Source organism: Petromyzon marinus, chromosome 63 (assembly GCF_048934315.1).
Source record: "Petromyzon marinus isolate PM22_M1 ecotype Great Lakes invasive population chromosome 63, UKy_Petmar_22M1.pri1.0, whole genome shotgun sequence".
In the NCBI taxonomy this organism is placed as follows: domain Eukaryota; kingdom Metazoa; phylum Chordata; class Hyperoartia; order Petromyzontiformes; family Petromyzontidae; genus Petromyzon; species Petromyzon marinus.
In genome coordinates, this window is record NC_133729.1 from 504,526 (window position 1) to 526,470 (window position 21,945).

General features: G+C 54.2%; 1 protein-coding gene across 4 annotated transcripts in view; it reads right to left on the bottom strand.

Annotated features, from left to right (window-relative positions):
• The window catches only part of TANGO6 (transport and golgi organization 6 homolog), a 235,203-nt gene that overhangs the window by 178,226 nt on the left and 35,032 nt on the right, over positions 1-21,945 (bottom strand). For all 4 annotated transcript variants that reach the window (XM_076053822.1, XM_076053821.1, XM_076053823.1 and 1 more), the window contains exons 10-12: positions 17,213-17,331; positions 10,106-10,384; positions 9,127-9,259 (exon numbers count right to left, since the gene is read on the bottom strand). In XM_076053822.1, coding sequence (XP_075909937.1) covers positions 9,127-9,259; positions 10,106-10,384; positions 17,213-17,331 — 531 coding nt within the window. The remainder of the gene's footprint in view (positions 1-9,126; positions 9,260-10,105; positions 10,385-17,212; positions 17,332-21,945) is intronic.

Here is a 21,945-nt window from a genome sequence, read left to right on the forward strand (position 1 = left end):
GCCATGGTCCACCTGATTCCTGCATACAGGCAGAAACTAAAACTCTGTAAACCTGCTGTGAGGACATCTAAACAGTGGACCAGTGAGGCTGTGATAGATTTGCGGGCGTGCTTAGACTGTACTGACTGGGATATGTTCACGACTGCTACCAATAGTCTGGATGAACTCACAGAGGCTGTGACGTCCTACATCAGCTTCTGTGAGGACTGCTGTATCCCAACACGTACCAGGGTGAACTTTAACAACAACAAGCCCTGGTTCTCAGCAAAGCTCAGAAGGTTGAGGTTGGAGAAGGAGGAATCTTTTAGGAGTGGGGATAGAGACAGATTCAAGGAGTCGAAGAACAGGTTTAGCAAAGCGGTGAGAGAGGCTAAACGACTGTACTCAGAGAGACTAAAACACCAGTTCTCTACTAACGACGCTGCTTCTGTCTGGAGATGGCTCAGGCAGATCACCAACTACAAACCCAGAGCCCCCCACACCACTAACGACTCCCGCCTAGCCAACGACCTGAACGAGTTCTACTGTAGATTTGAAAGACAATAGGACTTTCCTGAACCACCCCTTCCCACCCAAGAGGCCCCATCCCCCACCCACACTACAGAGACGACTCTCTCCTTTCAGGAGGGAGAAGTTAATAGACTTTTCAAGAGGCAGAATCCACGCAAAGCAGCCGGGCCGGACTCTGTCTCTCCAGCCACCCTCAGGCACTGCGCTGACCAGCTGTCTCCGGTGTTCACCAACATCTTTAACACCTCCCTGGAGACATGCCATGTACCAGCCTGTCTCAAGTCCTCCACCATCATCCCTGTGCCCAAAAAGCTAAGGCCAACAGGACTAAATGATTACAGACCGGTTGCCCTTACATCTGTGGTAATGAAGTATTTTGAGCGCCTGGTCCTGGCACACCTCAAAGCCATCACAGACCCTCTCCTGGACCCCCTTCAGTTTGCCTACAGAGCCAACAGGTCTGTGGACGACGCAGTTAACATGGCCCTCCACTTCACCCTACAGCATCTGGACGCCCCAGCATCCTACGCCAGGATCCTGTTTGTGGACTTCAGCTCTGCCTTCAACACCATCATCCCTGCCCTGCTTCAGGACAAGCTCTTCCAGCTGAACGTGCCCTACTCCACCTGCAGGTGGATCACAGACTTCCTGTCTGACAGGAAGCAGTGCGTTAAGCTGGGAACACAAGTCTCTGACTCCAGGTCCATCAGCACTGGAACTCCTCAGGGCTGCGTCCTTTCCCCACTGCTCTTCTCCCTGTATACCAACAGCTGTACCTCCAATCATCTGTCCGTCAAACTCTTGAAGTTTGCGGACGACACCACCCTCATTGGGCTGATCTCTGGTGGGGATGAGTCTGACTATAGGTGGGAAGCTGACAACCTGGTGACCTGGTGTAGCCAGAACAACTTAGAGCTAAATGCTCTAAAGACAGTTGAGATGGTTGTGGACTTCAGGAAGAATACAGCCCCACTCACCCCCATCACCCTGTTAGACTCCCCAGTCAAAATTGTAGAGTCCTTCCGCTTCCTGGGCACTATTCTCTCCCGGGACCTCAAGTGGGAACTCAACATCAGCTCCCTCACCAAGAGAGCTCAACAGAGGATGTACTTTCTACGGCAGCTGAAGAAATTCAACCTGCCAAAGACAATGATGGTGCAATTCTATACAGCGATCATTGAATCCATCCTCACCTCCTCCATAACCGTCTGGTACGCTGCTGCCACTGCCAAGGACAAGAGCAGACTGCAGCGTATCATCCACACTGCTGAGAAGGTAATTGCCTGCAATCTACCAACCCTCGAGGACCTGCACACGACAAGGACCATGAGGCGAGCGAGGCAGATTGTGGCCGATTCCTCCCACCCTGGACACTCTTTGTTTCAGCTACTCCCCTCCGGCAGAAGGCTTCGGTCCATCAGGACCAAAACCTCACGCCATAAAAACAGTTTCTTCCCATCTGCTGCTGGCCTGTTAAACAAGGCCAAGGGCTTACACTGATTTTAACATTTTATCTACATAATGACACCTTGCCGATATTAACTATGTTAACCTATTTGTATTTTTTATTTTTAAATTATATCTTAAAGCTATTTTATATTCGATATTTATTAAATTTTATATACTTCAGCCCCTTGGTGTTAGTTAGACTTTTAACCCTTATTATTACAGTAAGACTTGTTTAAAACTTATTTAAGATTTTAGATTCCTATATGTTGAATGTATGCACCATCCTGCCAAAGTAAATTCCGTGTCGGTGTGAACTTTCATGGCGAATAAAACCCCTTTCTGATTCTGATGTAAATAACATCGATAATGTTACTTGCGTAACATTGCTTACGCGGCCGTGTCAGTCGTGCTGTGGGTTGAGGCGAAGGGGGTTTGGGAGCGCATCAGCCACCCCCCCCCCCATAGGAACCACTTACGGAAATCGCCACCACCACCGACGTTGTCAACCTGCGGCTGGGGATCCAACTTGGCAGTCCGTTGTGTGGCGCGCAAAACAAAAATGGTGCCGCCACTCTCCGCCCCGTCGCGACCCCACGACCCTTCTATGCGTCCTTGTTTATATATATATTAAAAAAGCACGACATGTCACTTTCACACAGAGATCCCCCCCCCCCACCCCTCAATTCTCAAAAATATATATTTACTAGGGGAGTCACGCATTCGAGGCACCATGTGTACCAGCACATGCGCGGGGTTGATTTGTTGTGGACGCCCGCTAAACTTCCCCCTGGGCAACCGCCGAAGGCACGCCGTGCTTCCCGGCGCTTGCTGCGTAACCGTAACGAGTGATTTACACAATCGTGAGGTTCTGCCAGTAGAAAAAAATATAAAAAAATTGCTTTGTTTTTTTGGGACCGGGCTATCACTGCAAGCGTCAGCGGCAGCAACATCTCACGTGGCCACGCTCGAAATCCGCCGGGCAGGCCCGGCCTCGCAGGGCCACGGCCTTTCGTAAAAACTTGACGCCGGGAGTAAATCACGAGGCCCCACGGTGGCCTCTCCGTGTCTGGGGAAGGGTTTGGCCGTCGAGCAGCGAAGGCCGTGATTGGACAAGGCCGCCCCTCCTCCCCCCCCACCCCACCCCGCTCCCTCTGAGTGAACCCTAACATGCAATGGCGCGACTTGCAACCACGACGGTTGTTGTTGTTGTTGCTTGCGACGGGCGTTGCCTGCATCCGCGCTGCTCCGTTTTTACGAAACGCAGGGGGGGGGGGGGGGGGGGCTGCCATACTGCAGGAATGTGTTCACTCGCTGATTAATTTGTTTTCTTTTCAGTCTTAAGTGTTTGTAGAATGCAAGCAGGCCAGGAGGTGGTGGTCCCCAGCGCACAGACCGGGCGGCTTCGCAATGGAAAGGTCAAATCCTGGTTATGGCGAGTTGGCCGAGGCCATCATCCTTTCCGGGGGTCGAAAAAATCGGTACCGGGAAGTTAACAGCGGCGGTTTTTTATTGGATGGACTCCCCCCCCCCCCCCACCCTCTCACCCCCTCGCCGTCATAGGAATGTGGAATTTCCACCACTGCCTCTGCGGAGGCCTGCGATCAGACGATGGGACGCAAATTCGTTCCTCGACGCGTGTTTGAGCAGGAGATCATATTTTTTCGGGGAGAAATAAAAACAATGAAATTAATGGATCAAACACCCCTTTTTGACTTCACTCCGGTGTTTGTTTGCCACGGGCCTCCACATCGGGACGGAGCGGCGTCAACGTTAACCCGTAGCCGTCGGTCTGCTCGTGGGTTCTCGCCGTGGCTGACCCCGCGGAGACCACCGCCTCACTCCGAGTTGACGGATGAGTGCCGTCAAAGGATCGCAGTTGCGTGAAATAAAAATTAGGAATAGGTTTTTTTGTTTGTTTTTTCACCCCTTTCTGGCGACGGAACAGGAGAGGCATTAAGACGTTCAAACAGAAGATAGATACCTCTGGCAAGGAATCAAGTTGCCGCATAGACCACAAGCAGGACTTGTGGTGATAACAGAACACGCTCTGGTAATGCTACGCACGGTCGTCCAACGCTGTTCCGGAGTCATGGGCGCCCAATTACATTTGCTGTCGGCCAAGTCCCTGGGACAGGCACGCAAACCCTCGCACCAACGAGTCATCGATATCGGAGAGTTATCGTGAACCAGTGCTAGAAAAACAAAGACACCCGAGCGTAACCTGTAGCACCGTTGAGCAAAGTGCCGTTAACGAACACCTAGAAAGGCCGGAACGGCACACGATGGGGTGGGTGGCCAGCACCACGCACGGCCGTCTTTGTCTCCCGAGTGGCGATGTTTACTACACACCGCACCAATGCACTCATTTGAGGCTGCTGTAGCACAGCGCGGTAACTGTTGTAACACAACGCGGTAACTGTTGTAACACAGCGTGGTAACTGCTGTAGCACAGCGCGGTAACTGTTGTAACACAGCGTGGTAACTGTTGTAACACAGCGCGGTAACTGTTGTAACACAGTGTGGTAACTGTTGTAACACAGCGTGGTAACTGTTGTAACACAGCGCGGTAACTGTTGTAACACAACGCGGTAACTGTTGTAACACAGCGTGGTAACTGTTGTAACACAGCGTGGTAACTGTTGTAACACAGCGCGGTAACTGTTGTAACACAGCGCGGTAACTGTTGTAACACAGCGTGGTAACTGTTGTAACACAGCGTGGTAACTGTTGTAACACAGGGCAGTAACTGTTATAACACAGCGCAGTAACTGTTGTAACACAGCGCGGTAACTGTTGTAACACAGCGCGGTAACTGTTGCAACACAGCGCAGTAACTGTTGTAACAGCGCGGTAACTGTTGTAACACAGCGTGGTAACTGTTGCAACACAGCGTGGTAACTGTTGTAACACAGTGTGGTAACTGTTGTAACACAGCGTGGTAACTGTTGTAACACAGCGTGGTAACTGTTGCAACACAGCGTGGTAACTGTTGTAACACAGAGTGGTAACTGCTGTAACACAGAGTGGTAACTGTTGTAACACAGCGTGGTAACTGTTGTAACACAGCGTGGTAACTGTTGTAACACAGTGCGGTAACTGCTGTAACACAGAGTGGTAACTGCTGTAACACAGAGTGGTAACTGCTGTAACACAGAGTGGTAACTGTTGTAACACAGCGTGGTAACTGTTGTAACACAGCGCAGTAACTGTTGTAACACAGAGTGGCAACTGTTGTAACAGCGCGGTAACTGTTGTAACACAGCGTGGTAACTGTTGTAACACAGCGCGGTAACTGTTGTAACACAGCGCGGTAACTGTTGTAACACAGCGCGGTAACTGTTGTAACACAGCACGGTAACTGTTGTAACACAGTGCGGTAACTGTTGTAACACAGCGCGGTAACTGTTGTAACACAGCGTGGTAACTGCTGTAACACAGCGTGGTAACTGTTGTAACACAGCGTGGTAACTGTTGTAACACAGCGTGGTAACTGTTGTAACACAGCGCGGTAACTGTTGTAACACAGTGCGGTAACTGTTGTAACACAGCGCGGTAACTGTTGTAACACAGCGCGGTAACTGTTGTAACACAGCGTGGTAACTGTTGTAACACAGTGCGGTAACTGTTGTAACACAGCGTGGTAACTGTTGTAACACAGCGTGGTAACTGTTGTAACACAGCGTGGTAACTGTTGTAACACAGAGTGGTAACTGTTGTAACACAGTAAGGTAACTGTTGTAACACAACGTGGTAACTGTTTTAACACAGCATGGTAACTGTTGTAGCATAGCGTGGTAACTGTTGTAACACAGCGTGGTAACTGTTGTAACACAGCGTGGTAACTGTTGTAACACAGCGTGGTAACTGTTGTAACACAGCGTGGTAACTGTTGTAACACAGCGTGGTAACTGTTGTAACACAGCGTGGTAACTGTTGTAACACAGAGTGGTAACTGTTGTAACACAGCGTGGTAACTGTTGTAACACAGCGTGGTAACTGTTGTAACACAGCGTGGTAACTGTTGTAACACAGCGTGGTAACTGTTGTAACACAGCGTGGTAACTGCTACGCTACCGCTCCCCACTGAGTTACGTAACCCAGCGCTACGGACACGCACGCATGCAGCGGACACCGCTAATGCGCTGACGCTCCCAAGCTTAGCTGGAAAGCGTTGAACGGGCCTTGGGACTCGGTTGACACTTGCCCCGGTAAATAAAGAACGCTGTTGTTGGTATTATGATTGTTATTAATCGCGGAACCTCGGGTAAACGCCACGAGAGGAGTGGCAAAACCGACGCCAGCAAACGAAAAGAGTGCCCGGTGGTGGCTCCGAGGGAGAACAACGTGGGGTGGGGGGAATTATCCACCACGCCGCACGCTCATCTCGAGGTACTCCTCAATTCCTCGCCAGATTTTAATTCGGATAAACGCGTGCTCTCGAGACGTGGCGCTTTGGCTTTATATATTTTTATTAATTCGGGTTGTTGTTCCCCAATAACAATCGCTCTCTTATTCGGCCGGGGGGGGGGGTGGGACGTGGACGGTCAAACACGATCCGCCGATCGGGACCGTGACAGTGCCAGACACGTGTTGTGTGTGTGTGGGTGTGTGTGTAGGTGTGTGTAGGTGTGTGGGTGTTTGTGTGTGGGTGTGTGTGTGTGTAGGTGTGTGTAGGTGTGTGTTTGTGTGTGGGTGTTTGTGTGTGGGTGTGTGTGGGTGTGGGTGTGTGTATGGGTGGGTGTGTAGGTGTGTGTAGGTGTGTGTTTGTGTGTGGGTGTGTCGGTGTGTGTGTATGTGTGGGTGTGTGTAGGTGTGTTTCTGTGAGGAGCGGTGGTGTAGCGGTTAGCGCGCTGCGCTATGAACCTGGCGATCCGGGTTCGATTCCCGCTCACGGCCAACACCGGTGACGATTATCTGAACCGTCCCGGGCCTCCCCTAGGGCGACTCAGCCTCAAATGAGTACCTGGTGCGGTGTGTAAACATCGTCACTAGGGAGACAAAGGCGGTCGGGCGTGGTGCTGGCCACCCACCCCCTCATGTACCGTTCCGGCCTTCATAGGTGCTCGCTAACAGCACTTGCCCCCTACAGTCTGTTAAGGCTATATGGGGATCTTTATCTTTGTCTTTATCTTTGTGCAGTTGCTTGGCACGCTGCGCTACTAACCCGGCCACCCGAATTCGATTCCCGCTCAGGGACAAAAAACGATGACGATTATCTGAACCCGGTCCTGGGTCTCCACTAGGTCGACTCAACCTCAAACGAGTAAGCAGTTGCAGTGCGTCACCACCGCCACTCGGGAGACAAAGGCGGCCGGGTGTGGTTCCGGCCAAACCACCCGTCTTGTGCCGTGTCGGCCTTTCTTTGCTTACAGCGCTGGTTGCAAGTCTGACAAAGGCTACACGGGGGAATCTTTGTCTGTGTGTGTGTGTGTATATGGCCTCAAGGTGCACATGTCCTGGCACAAGCGTCGTGGTGACGTCACCGCCACTTAGTGGCCAATGGCGGTTGTTGTTGTTGTTGTCGTATACATGTGGGGGAGCGGCAGCGGAGTGGTCAGTGCACTGCGCTAGCGTCTTGGCAACCCGAATTCGATTCCCGCTCCCAACCAACACTGATGGCAAGTGCTAACAGAACCGCTGCGGTGGGGAGAGACAAAGGGGGGCCGGACGTGGTGCTCTCCACACCGCCCCCCGCAGCGCGTTGCTCGCGAAAAAGCACTCGCCCCAACGGTCTGCGGAAGGCTACACGGTGGGGGGGGGGGGGGGGACCTCTGTCTGTGTCTCGTCACGTCGGTGAGGAACCACTCGCGAAGACAGAAGAGAGCTCCCGCTCGACGGGGGTGTTCACTCGAATCGGGTTCACGGCAACTTGACCCGGGCCTCTGAACCCTTGACGAAGCGCACGAGAACATCAACGCATCGTCGCGCACGTGCGCCATTTGTACTCGCGCGCGTCCCCTGCTCGAATGCCACATTACCACGGTAGAGAGACAAAGACACGCGGGAAGGAGAGAGAGAGAGAGAGAGGGGGAAGCACACGCAGACTCCGTGCACAAGGGCACCCGCGTAGGGAGTTGAACCCAGAGCCTCGTCCCTTTGACGCACGAGCATTGCCGCTGCGCTGCCAATCTTGCCTCCCCACCGGTCACGTGGCATCACCAAACGTGGCGGCAGCGGCAGCAGCAGCGAATAACCCGCTCCAAGCGCGGTTCGTTACAACGCATCTCTCCCCCGTACCCCTCCCCACCGCTCACCCCAACTCACAAATGGAACCCAGATGACCGTTTATTCGCCGCACATCTGTTCATCCGCATGGCCGCAGTCGCTGCGGCAATGGCACGGGCGCCGGGGGCTCGCGGAGCCTTGAGCGGGGACCTCGGTGGTCGCGGCCGGCCCAGGTTTCGCGAGCTGCGAGCGCGGCCGCCCCCCCCCCACCCCCACCCGACGGGCCGGGCAAGCCGCCAAGCGTCGTCCGCTTCGCCGGGCGGGCGAGCATTGGCGGCCTACGCGCCGCGATCCGGCGAGGGTTAGCGGCCTTCCCCGAGGACGTCCAGGAGGAGCCCGTACCCCTCGCTCGCCAGGGGATGGCGGTACAGCGGGCAGCGTGGTCTCCACCTGCTCCGTCCGTAGGGGATTGAGGTTGTTTCCACCCCCGCCCCCCACCCCCCACATCTTCGAGTGCGTGCGGTTTATTTCCTCCGGGGTGCTCCGGTTTCCTCCCGCGTGCAAAACACACTCATTCACTGGCCGATGACGACACCCTCGTATATAGAGGACCGCAGAACTTGGGCGGTCGTTGCCTTCCCGCGTGTCTGTGGTTCCTGCTCGCCCCTTCGAGTCGCTCGCTCTCTCCCTCTCACTCGACGAGATCGGTGAGCGTATAACCGCTCGGCGCGTCGTAAGTTGACGCCGTTGTTCGAAACGGGCAGGCCCGCTGCGTGCCGGTGCCACGGGTCCAAATAAATAAATAGAAAGCCCGATAAACAAATAAATAAATCGTCGCTTCTGGATCGTGCGTCGCAACTCTCAAAACTGACTTTTGGGTTCGGGCCACGTTGTGCCATCTCACGAAATGATCCGATGAGTCATGCGGAGAAATCGTTCCATCGCGGGAAGTCGTTCGTCAACTGGCGGACGAGTGGGGAAAAATGCATCTCGGCCGCAAACCTTCAGGCAGGCGAGGAAGAAGTCGCCGGCAAAGCCGGAGAGCTGAGCGGCGGCGAGGAGCTCCGTGAGGCACGTCAGCTGCCACGCCTCCTCGTCCAGCGCGTCACACGCAGCCTCATCCTCGTCGTCCGCCCTGTGGGCACAAGCAGCCGCGCCGCCGCTCAGCGACAATCCGCGGGCACACACCCCCCCCGCGCGCTTATCCCGCGGCCTCGCCATCCGCATCCCGGATCGATTGGCGAGGAATTCTCCCATCCGGAGTCTGCGCGTAAAACATTGCCCCACAGAGCATGCAGGGCCAGCCAGGTGGCTCAGTGGGTAGAGCGAGCGGCTCGCAAATCGAAAGTTCAATTCCTGGTTTTCGGGGGGGGGGGGGGGGGGGTTCACTCTCGGTTGTGGGTGGGTTGGTTGGGAGCCGCCCATCATCCTTCCAGTTGCTGGTTGCCCATCATCCATCTGGAATCGATCAAATAAGTACCACTTTTGCAATAAGTCGACAGTTGTTGTCTAATGGGCAGACTCACACCTGCCATAGGAATGTGGAATTTCCACCACTGGCTCAGCAGGGCTTCAAGAGGCGATGAGCGCCAACGCATCAATGCCCGCGTGAGATGCGGTCCCGTTGAACGCGCCGCGACGTAATCAATAACGTCAACTAGCACGGCACCACTCTCGTGGAGAGACGGGGAGGGGACGACTCAGAAACCACACACGAGCGGGGAAGGCGGCGGCGGCGGCAGCAGCAGCAGCCACGCGTGAAGCCGGCACAAACTATTTCCCAAGCTCTGCGGTCCCCTATGTAATTGCGGCATTATCGGCCACATGTGGGAGGAAACCGGTTCGCCGGGAGAAAGCCCGCGCACGCACGAGGAGGGGCGAGGAGGGGCGTGGCGGCGACGACGCTCCACAGCTACGCACGCACCGCGTTGTACCGCACCCTCGGTTCCTCCCCCCGCCCCCCCCCCCCCCCCGGGCTCACCCGATCGGCGGGCGAATCCGGGCGACGGCTCCTCCGTGGGCACCGGGGGCAAAGTGCAGCGAGCGCGGCATCGTCGTCGGCATCGTCGTCGGCATCGTCGTCGGCATCGTCGTCGGCATCGTCGTCGGCATCGTCGTCGGCATCGTCGTCGGCATCGTCGTCGGCATCGTGGTCGGCGTCGGGCGAGTGGGCAGCCCCGCCAGCCCGCCCACGGCACGCACCGCCCGCTCCCGCTCGGCGTGCTCCACAAACCACAGCAGCGTCTCCTGGCACGGAGACCTGGCCAACAACAAAGACAAAGGTTCCCCAATCCACCCCGTGGAGACTTAACAGACTGTAGGGGCAAGTGCTGTTAGCGAGCACCTATGAAGGCCGGCACGGCACACGAGGGGGTGGGTGGCCAGCACCACGCCCGGCCGCCTTTGTCTCCCCAGTGGCGATGTTTACTACACACCGCACCAGGTACTCATTTTAGGCTGAGTAGACCTAGGAGGGGCCTAGAACTGGTTCAGAAACTCATCACCGGTGTTCGCCGTGAGCGGGAACTGAACTCGGGTCGCCAGGTTCGTAAGCGCTCCCCACGACACACACACACGCACACACGCAGTGAAGTATGGGTGTGCGGTGCACGCAGCAAAGGATAAAAACATGACACATTCGTCAAGAACAAAGCATATGAAGAAGAAAACATTATATATATACTGAAGTAACACCAGAAATGCATAACAGAGAATTTTCTTATGAGCAAAGAAGAAGAACTTTTCCAGCATTGCGATGTTTGGCCGATACCGGCTACCTAAACATTTCGGTGTGGGTTTCTGTAGCCTATGCAAAAGGTCCGCGGGGGCCGGGAATGGCTCAACGCCGAGATTTTTTCCGTGAGCCCCCCACCACCCAACGCGACGCTCGCACGTCCGACAAGGGCGATTACACCCAGCGGTGCGCGCAGACGCGCCGAGCCAACGCGCCGACCGACGGAAGCTCGGAAACTGAGACGGCGAGAAATCCACGTTCAGTCCCCGCTTGGGCGACTCGCTCGGTCAACCCCCCCACCCCCCCCCCACCCTCCCGAGTTGGCGGCCCGTCGGACATCCTCGGAGAGCCGTCCGGGAACGGGTTCGCCGTGGCACGGCGACGCTGCAGCGCCCGTTGTACAAAATCTCTGCGGCACGTTGTCACCGCGACGGGGCGCTGCAAGGTCCGGAGAGCGTCGTGACGAGGTCGCCCTCCTGACGCGCAAAGGCGATCTCGTCAAGGAGCGCAAACCATCGTCGCGCAAACTCCGGTCGTCATCCTCGCAGCAGCAGCGGCGGCGGCGATGGCGGCGGCGGCGGCTTTTGGTTCGGCCGTCGAATAAAGACGGTGGTCACCGCATCGTCGCGCGGCGCTTTCGCGGCCGTCTGGAACGCTCTTACTTCCCGATGTTAGGAAGCCACTGGAGCTGTTCACTTCATCATCTAGACTGACAAACTTAACTTCTTAAGAACTGCTCGTTGTCGTGTTTCGCTTGTTGTTCTTCCCCCGCCCCTCCGATTAGCAAGGTGCACAAGAAGTTCAGCGTAGATACAATTCAGTCGCGAGAAGTCTCGAGCCATCACTGGTGAGCAGCAGCAGCAGCTGGAGCTGAAGCTTCATCGATCAGAATCTGATCCATACAATGGCCATGTATAAGCAACACTAATATTAACAGTGTAAACGGGAGAATTTTTACACGTTGTCTTGAGACCAATATAGTTCATCATAAAGTTTTTCGTGGGTTAGATCGCAAGGTGTGTCACGTGACAATTAGTTGCAACTTCAGCGCCACCGCCCTTGTGTTGGGGCATAAACCCACGGCGCATTTACGATTTTAGTTAACGGCGTCTCTCGCTGGCGATTACAACCGGCTTCATCAGGCGATCGCCGAAACTGTGAAGCAGTCTCCCCGTTTTGTTGGGTGGCGGAGAGGTTAATGATGCGGATTTTTTTGGCATAACACTACCACCATGTGGCCGAACCTAAAAACAAATTATGGATCACCAGTTACACTGTGTGCCGTGAAAGACCCAACGCAGCAGATGCCTCGACTTCCGTCGTCCACGAGGCTCACGGTCCAGCCTAAATCGAGTCCACTGCACAAACCACAGCAGTAGATGCGGATGACACCTGATGCACAAATGGAAAATTCACAATGCTCCATTTAGGGGTGCGATTTTGGTCATCCAGAACAGACCGCACAACGTATGAGGACGCAATGCCCGATCCACAAATACTGCTGCTCCTGACGCGGATATCCGGCTTGATGTTAACTACCTCGCCTGGTATGCAGGAGGTCGTGGGATCAATCCCGACGCTGACGCCTGCTGTATATTTGGAGTCTGCGTGTCTCTCTCCCCCGTGGTCGCGTGGATTTTTCTCCGGGTCCTCCGGTTTTGCCCTCCACATGAAGAATCAATACGCGTTCAGAGTATTTGCCTGCGATATAAATTCCATATGATAAGTCACTTCTCACTGGGCTATCAATTGTGACCAGGTCGCTTCTGAAAAAGAGCAATATATAGCTCAGTGGGCCTCACCTGGTAAAAACAAAAAGTTTCTTAATCCATATTCTTAGTTCTTTCGGTAAAGTCACGTTGAAGGGAAACAACAAAATAATAAAATATATATAAAACAATAAAAATTCTCACGACGTTTCGACCATAACACACCTGAAGACGACCGTTTGTGTTATGGTTGAAACGTCGTGAGAATTTTTATTGTTTTATATATATTTTATTATTTGTTGTTTCCCTTCAACGTGACTTTACCGAAAGAACTAAGAATATGAATTACTGCAGTCACGAAAGCTTTAAATCAAAATTTAGTTTCTTAATCGTTTAGAGTGTGACATTTTTAATCATTGCTCTGCATCTGCATCATCAAGACGACTGCTGCGGGAGGAGAATCCGGGGGAAACCCTCGCAGAGCAGCGGGAAAGAGAGAAAACACACAAACTCCACACAGCGCGGCGTTCTGCGACCGCCGCCCATCGGTTCCCGGGAACGTTCAGTTCCTCGTCGACGCTCCCAAGCACGCGCAGGGCGAAACGTCGGACATCGTGCCGAACATCGCGAACCGAGGATCGGGAGCGCCCAGGCCGCCCCCTCCCCCCCCAACGCTCGGCTTGCGTCATCATCCCTCCAACAATGCGGGGCCGCGTCGGCGGTCGATGGCGGAGCGACGACGAAGAGCGGGGAGCGATCGGCGGGAGCCTCGGGGAAGGGCGGTCGGTGGCGTTGCGGTAGCGGTGGGGTTGCGGTAGCGGTGGCGTTGCGGTAGCGGTGGGGTTGCGGTAGCGGTGGCGGTCAGCGCCACGCCCGCGCTGAGAACCCGGCGGCACGGGTTCCATTCCCGCTCGCGAGTCCAACACCGGCGACGATTAACGGAGGCGGTCCCGGGCCTTCCCTGGCGCGGTGTGTAGTGAACATCGCCACCGGGGGGACAAAGGCGGCCGGGCGTGGCGCTGGCCGTCCACCTCCCCACGCTGCGCCGTGCCGGCCTTCGTAGGTGCTGCTCGCTAACGGCACTTGCCCCCAAGACTCTGTTAAGGCTACACGGGGGGGGGGGATCTTTTGTCTTTGGGGTGGTGGGTGTGGGGGCATTAGAGGGGCGATGGGGGAAAAGAGACCTCCAACTCACCGCATCCGTTACAGCACTTCAAAGGGCGCTGGAAATTAGCAGCGGTTATCAAAGCGTGGTGCACGCGGTGCAGCGAGCGGGCGCTATTAATCGCCACCAGCTGTCGCTCCGGGGGACGGGTCTCTTCCCCGAGCTTGCGAGGCGCACGCGCAACCAGAAAATAAAATCATTAAAGAGGCGGAAAGAGACGACGCTTAAAAGAGAACGGCCGATTTGATCCGGGGGAGGGGGGGGGGGGTGGAGGTGTCACAATTTCACTTTTTGTTGTTGTTGTTGTTGATGGGAGGACCCCCCGGAGACACTAGACACAAGTGGAACGTTTCACCCCACGCTTCTGCCGCCGCTGATGATTTTGATGATGAAGTGCTGCTGATGATGATCATGTACGGCGATCCCTCGCCAACCGCAGGGAGTTAGGTACCTGAAAATCCCGATGGTCGGCACAACCGTGGTCGGCAAGGCCAGAGGCTTACAGCAGATCGAGGCTCTCCGGCGGACTGAGCAGTATTAGTCACACTACTCCCGAAGCTATCGCATGGCTTACAGAATTTCAACTTGGATGTGTGATTTGCACATACTTGCCATACGCTGGAGACAGAGAGAGAGGAAGGAGTTAGGTTCCGGAAAGCCGCTGTGGTTGTTAAGACGAGAGGCTTACGGGAGATGGGGGGGTTAGGTTTCACGGCCGTGGTAAACGCTCTCATCGAAGGTGAACTAAGCACCCTACGCGTTCGGTAAACACGAGAAATATGTACGGTCCTGTATAACATGTATGAACAAATATACCTTTAGGGGTAAGAGTGAACCAACATACGTTTAATTACCTTCGATATTGATAGTAAAGTGCAGATAACGATGACAGTGACGATGCTGACGGCGATGTCAGGTGAAAAGGGGGGGGGGTTGGTTATACAGTGAGGAAAAAAAGTATTTGATCCCCTGCTGATTTTGTACGTTTGCCCACTGACAAAGAAATGATCAGTCTATAATTTTAATGGTAGGTTTATTTGAACAGTGAGAGACAGAATAACCAAAAAAATCCAGAAAAACACATGTCAAAAATGTTATAAATTGATTTGCATTTTAATGAGGGAAATAAGTATTTGACCCCCTCTCAATCAGAAAGATTTCTGGCTCCCAAGTTTCTTTTATACAGGTAACGAGCTGAGATTAGAAGCACACTCTTAAAGGGAGTGCTCCTAATCTCAGCTTGTTACCTTTATAAAAGACACTTGTCCACAGAAGCAATCAATCAATCAGATTCCAAACTCTCCACTATGGCCAAGACCAAAGAGCTCTCCAAGGATGTCAGGGACAAGATTGTAGACCTACATAAGGCTGGAATGGGCTACAAGACCATTGCCAAGCAGCTTGAGGAGTGCTCCTAATCTCAGCTTGTTACCTGTATACAAGACACCTGTCCACAGAAGCAATCAATCAATCAGATTCCAAACTCTCCACCATGGCCAAGACCGAAGAGCTCTCCAAGGATGTCAGGGACAAGATTGTAGACCTACACAAGGCTGGAATGGGCTACAAAACCATTGCCAAGCAGCTTGGTGAGAAGATGACAACAGTTGGTGCGATTATTCGCAAATGGAAGAAACACAAAAGAACTGTCAATCTCCTTAGGCCTGGGGCTCCATGCAAGATCTCACCTCGTGGAGTTGCAATGATCATGAGAACGGTGACGATCAGCCCAGAACTACACGGGAGGATCTTGTCAATGATCTCAAGGCAGCTGAGACCATAGTCACCAAGAAAACAATTGGTAACACTACGCTGTGAAGGACTGAAATCTGCAGCGCCCGCAAGGTCCCCCTGCTCAAGAAAACACATATACATGCCCATCTGAAGTTTGCCAATGAACATCTGAATGATTCAGAGGACAACTGGGTGAAAGTGTTGTGGTCAGATGAGACCAAAATGGAGCTCTTTGGCATCAACTCAACTCGCCGTGTTTGGAGGAGGAAGAATGCTGCCTATGACCCCAAGAACACCATCCCCACCGTCAAACATGGAGGTGGAAACACGCTTTGGGGGTGTTTTTCTGCTAAGGGGACAGGACAACTTCACCGCATCAAAGGGACGATGGACGGGGTCATTTACCGTCAAATCTTGGGTGAGAACCTCCTTCCCTCAGCCAGGGCATGGAAAATGGGTCGTGGATGGGTATTCCAGCATGACAATGACCAAAACACACGGCCAAGGCAACAAAGGAGTGGCTCAAGAAAAAGTACATTAAGGTCCTGGAGTGGCCTAGCCAGTCTCCAGACCTTAATCCCATAGAAAATCTGTGGAGGGAGCTGAAGGTTCGAGTTGCCAAACGTCAGCCTCGAAACCTTAATGACTTGGAGAAGATCTGCAAAGAGGAGTGGGACAAAATCCCTCCTGAGATGTGTGCAAACCTGGTGGCCAACCACAAGAAACGTCTGACCTCTGTGATTGGCAACAAGGATTTTGCCACCAAGTACTAAGTCATGTTTTGCAGAGGGGTCAAATACTTATTTTCCTCATTAAAATGCAAATCAATTCATAACATTTTTGAACATGCGTTTTTCTGGATTTTTTTGTCGTTCTTCCGTCTCTCACTGTTCAAATAAACCTACCATTAAAATTATAGACTGATCACTTCTTTGTCGGTGGGCAAACGTACAAAATCAGCAGGGGATCGAATACTTTTTTTCCCTCACTGTAGGGATGAGGGGGGCTGTCTATCGACTGTGGGGACGATCTTTGGCAGTCGCCGACTGACTCCCTTTCAAACGTGTCCCTCCCCCGCAGCAGGGCATTGAGAGTTGACCGCTTGACGTCATCGACGGGACCCCCACCCGCTCATTGTTCGCGATTGTTCGCGGCATTATGATTCTTCCCACGCCGCCTCACCGCCGGCGTTGAGTCGCTCTCCCCGTGGCGGAGCGCCGCGGTCGGCATAACGGCGCACGCCGTTATGCCGACCGCGTGGGTACGCGCGAGAGCGCCATTTGTAAAACCCGTGGTTGGCGAGGGATGGCAGTGGATACGGATGTGCTGGGGGGGTGGAGGTGAGGGGTGATGGGAGATGGAGGGGAGGGTGCTGGGGGATGGAGGGGAGGGTGATGGAGCAATCCACCAAACCCACGCGTACTCTTAGACTGTACACAACACGGAATCCCGTGCATACACGGAGCGCCCTTTGGCTTACAGTGGATTCGGTGCAATTTTGAAATATTGCGCTATTATTTTCGTTGCATTACCGAAACCGAAAAAAAGAAGACTCCTCCTCTCATTGTTGCTTGCAGACCCCTAAGCCGGCCGGAGACTTTTCAGCAGCAGGACCCGGGGCATCCCCCCCCCCCCCCCCCCCCCGCCGAATCAGTCCGGCCAACCGGGGTGGAACCGCGGTGGTCGTAGCAGTCGTCACAACAACAACAACAAACAAACAAACAACAACAAACAGCTGCAGCTGACCGCAGGTGGGAGACTCCGCGCTTGGCGAAGCAGCAGAGGAGGAAGAGCGGCTGCAGCACGGACTCGACGGCGCTCAGCATCACCGCCGGGGGAGGCTCGGAGCCGCACGCCACGACCACCTGCAGCAGGGGAGGCACGTGCACGATGACACCCGCGCCCCGCCCACCCCCCGTGCCCCCCCCCCCCCGCGCCCCGCCCCCCCCCCCCCCGCGAAGCCTCAGCACGCTGCTGCGGGCGAGCGCCGTTGGCTGGCAGCGCCCGTGAAGGCCGGCACGGCACGCGACGGGGTGGCCGGCACGGCACGCGACGGGGTGGCCGGCACGGCACGCGACAGGGTGGCCGGCACGGCACGCGACAGGGTGGCCGGCACGGCACGCGACGGGGTGGGTGGCCGGCACGGCACGCGACGGGGTGGCCGGCACGGCACGCGACGGGGTGGCCGGCACGGCACGCGACGGGGTGGCCGGCACGGCACGCGACGGGGTGGCAGGCACCCGCGCCCCGGCCGCCTGTCTGCCCGGCGACGATGTTTTTTGAACGCGCCACACCGGGAACTCATTTGAGGCCGAGTCGACTTAGGGGAGGCCCAGGACTGATTTAGATATGGGCCACTGATGTTTTGGCTGCGAGCGGGAATCGAATTCGGGTCACCGGGTTCGTAGCGCTCTGAGCGACTGGCTCCCCAGACACACGCACACACAAAGATCCCCCGTATAGCCTAAACAGACTGTTGGGGCAAGTGCCGTTAGCGAGTAGCAACATCTATGAAGACTGGCACTGCACGCGGGCGAGGGGGTGGGTGGGTGGCCAGCACCCGCGTCCGGCTGCCTTTGTCTGCCCAGTGATGATGTTGTGAGCGGGAATCGAATTCGGGTCACCGGGTTTGTAGCGCACTGTGCGGCTGGCTCCCCATGCACAAAACAAAGATCCCCTGTAAAGCCTAACAGACTGTTGGGGCAAGTGCTGTTAGCGAGCAGCACCTATGAAGGCCGGCACGGCACACGAGGAGGTTGGTGGGCCAGCCCCACGCCCGGTCGCATTTGTCTCCCCAGTGGCGATGTTCACACACCGCACCAGGTGCTCGTTTCAGGCTGAGTCGACCTAGGGGAGGCCCAGGACCGGTTCAAGTAATCGTCACTGGTGTTGGCCATGAGCGGGAATCGAACTCGGGTCGCCAGGTTCATAGCGCAGCGCGCCAACCGCTACACTACAGCTCCTCCCCGTGCACACACACACAGTGACACACACATCGACACACAAAGTGACACACATACACACACACACTAGGACACACAAAGACAAACATCCCCTGTGTAGCCAAAATATACCGTTGGGGGCGATCTTGTTGCTGTGTGTAATCGCAATTCAGAGTAATCTGCAGGTCATATTTCGGCATCGGGATGTTAGTCTAATACCCGTTACATTGTGTGTTTAGCGATGCGAGGAAAGCCAAGAAATCTGTAGCAAACTCACCCATGCAGAACGGGGGGGGGGGGGGGGGGGGAAACGCACAATGCTAAAGAGAGGCGCCCGCATCAGGACTCAAACCCAGGCCCTTCTTGCCGCGAGGCGGCACCGCGCTCACAAAAAACGGCCAGCGCTCGTGTCCAATGACGTCGCAGGATCTCTCACGACCGCCGGCACCATTCGTACGGCGAGTAAACCGCACCACCACCGCAACCACCACCACCACCGCAGTAGCAGCAGCAGCAGCAGCATCAACCGGGGCGGCCTGCCAGATTCGCACAGCGCCGCGTCACCACCCCGGGGCCGTAAAGATGTTCTCTGATGACCTCTCCAGGAGGGGGCGGCTGCCCCCCCCCCCTCACCCTACCGGTCGCCGCACGAATCCGAGAGCGGAGAAAATCGAATCAACATTTTGGCTGCAGGTCCGTCGAGAGCTCGCGGGCCGAAAAACAGAGCGACGTCATTTTCCTCCAACGCCCGAAACCGGCGCGTGCGTTCGATCCGGCGGGTGGTGGAAACGATCGCGCAAGCTGTCACCAGCCAAGGTCTTAACAAGGGAATAAAACATATATAGCTTGTTTTTTTTATCAAAACCATTCATCCAAGCAAACCGAGGTCTTTGTAAAAAAAACTACATTTACAACATTGCATGTCAGACTCGCTGGAGACTCTAAGCACGGGTCTAGCCAAATACGTGAAACGGTCGGAGATGTGGACATCTGCACTAAATGATAGCTACACCCCCGCTACAGATGCCAACGCCGGGTGCGGGCGGCTCACGGATAGGCGACGGCTGGGCTCGCAGAAATTCGCAAAAAAGGAATATGTGAGACTGAAAATTGTGGCGTTGAAAGACCCAAGTCACAAGTGGGGATCTGGCGAGGGGATCGGCTGTCCCCGGCGGTCTGCTCTCCCATTCCTCTCACTGCCACTACAGTACAGGGAGACTCCTCTACCTACGAACGAGTTAGGGTTGCAGAGGTCTGATCCTCTACCTACGAACGAGTTAGGGTTGCAGAGGTCTGATCGTAAGTCGATTTGTTCGCAAGTCGAAATTTACTCCCGTCAATTTCAAACGTGTTGTACGGCGCGTGCCCTAATCAAGGGGAATGGCTTTAAAAGTTGTATAATCTCCTGTAGATGTAGAGATGGCGCTAGTTCTTCGTGATCTGCAGATGTAGATGTCACTGGTTGTTCATGTTCTGCAGATGTAGATGCCACTGGTTCTTCACGTTCTGCAGATGTAAATGCCACTGGTTCTTCACATTCTGCAGATGTAGATGCCACTGGTTGTTGATGTTCTGCAGATGTAGATGCCACTGGTTCTTCACGTTCTGCAGATGTAGATGCCACTGATTCTTCATTATCTGCAGATGTAGATGCCACTGATTCTTCACGTTCTGCAGATGCAGATGCCACTGGTTCTTCATGTTCTGCAGATGTAGATGTCACTGGTTCTTCATGTTCTGCAGATGTAAATGCCGCTGGTTCTTCGTGATCTGCAGATGTAGATGCCACTGGTTCTTGATGATCTGCAGATGTAGATGCCACTGGTTCTTCACGTTCTGGACATGTAGATGCCACTGGTTATTGATGTTCTGCAGATGTAGATGCCACTGGTTCTTCACGTTCTGCAGATGTAGATGCCACTGGTTCTTCATGTGTTGCAGATGTAGATGCCACTGATTCTTCATGTTCTGCAGGTGTAGATGCCACTGATTCTTCACGTTCTGCAGATGTAGATGCCACTGGTTCTTCATGTTCTGCAGATGTAGATGCCACTGGTTCTTCGTGATCTGCAGATGTAGATGCCACTGGTTCTTCATGTTCTGCAGATGTAGATGCCACTGGTTCTTCACGTTCTGCAGATGTAGATGCCACTGATTCTTCACGTTCTGCAGATGTAGATGCCTCTGATTCTTCATGTTCTGCAGATGTAGATGCCACTGGTTCTTCATGTTCTGCAGATGTAGATGCCACTGGTTCTTCATGTTCTGCAGATGTAGATGCCACTGGTTCTTCGTGATCTGCAGATGTAAATGCCACTGGTTCTTGATGTTCTACAGATGTAGATGCCACTGGTTCTTCACGTTCTGGAGATGTAGATGCCACTGGTTCTTCGTTCTGCAGATGTAGATGCCACTGGTTGTTGATGTTCTGCAGATGTAGATGCCACTGGTTCTTCACATTCTGCAGATGTAGATGCCACTGGTTCTTCACGTTCTGGAGATGTAGATGCCACTGGTTCTTCACGTTCTGCAGATGTAGATGCCACTGGTTCTTCGTGATCTGCAGATGTAAATGCCACTGGTTCTTGATGTTCTACAGATGTAGATGCCACTGGTTCTTCATGTTCTGCAGCTGTAGATGCCACTGGTTCATCACGTTCTGCAGATGTAGATGCCACTGGTTCTTCACGTTCTGCAGATGTAGATGCCACTGGTTCTTCACGTTCTGCAGATGTAGATGCCACTGGTTCTTCACGTTCTGCAGATGTAGATGCCACTGGTTCTTTACGTTCTGCAGATGTAGATGCCACTGGTTCTTCACGTTCTGCAGATGTAGATGCCACTGGTTCTTCATGTTCTGCAGATATAGATGCCACTGGTTCTTCACGTTCTACAGATGTAGATGCCACCACCGCCATCTATTGTGCGGCGGCTGAACTTACGACTCTCGGTCTGAACAGGCAACTGGACATAGGGATACTTTTGTTCGAATATCTCAAAGTTCGTAAGTCGAATGTTCGTAAGTAGAGGCGTCCCTATATTAATGTATATTGCAATGGCATTGCCAGTGATGCATCGTTTTTGCAGAGAGACGGAGAGAGAGGAAGTAGCCCCCCACCACTACGCGAGAATAGTTAACATCAAAGTAATTGTCCTCCTCACGTGAGCAACGAGAGATTGGTGCTCGTCCCCTGTTTACAAGCCCTGCTGAGCCAGTGATGGAAATTCCACATTCCCACATCGGGGAGCGAGGAGCCTGTCCACGGGACACGACCGCTGTTGACTTCCCCACAGAGCGGTGCGTTCATATCATCCGCCTCGGGAGGGAGCAAAAAGATGGGCCGAGTCGAACCCCAGGTGAGGATTTTGAAGTTGCCGACCTTCCCATTCGCGAGCACGAGGGGCCAGAGGTACTGGCACAGTGAAAGCGGTCACGGTCCAAGAAAAGAAGCGAACCGCCTCGTGCTACGCGACGTCACGGAGTAGCCAATCGGCGCGGACAGCTCATCTCGGACGAACCCCGTGGAAAAGTGGACT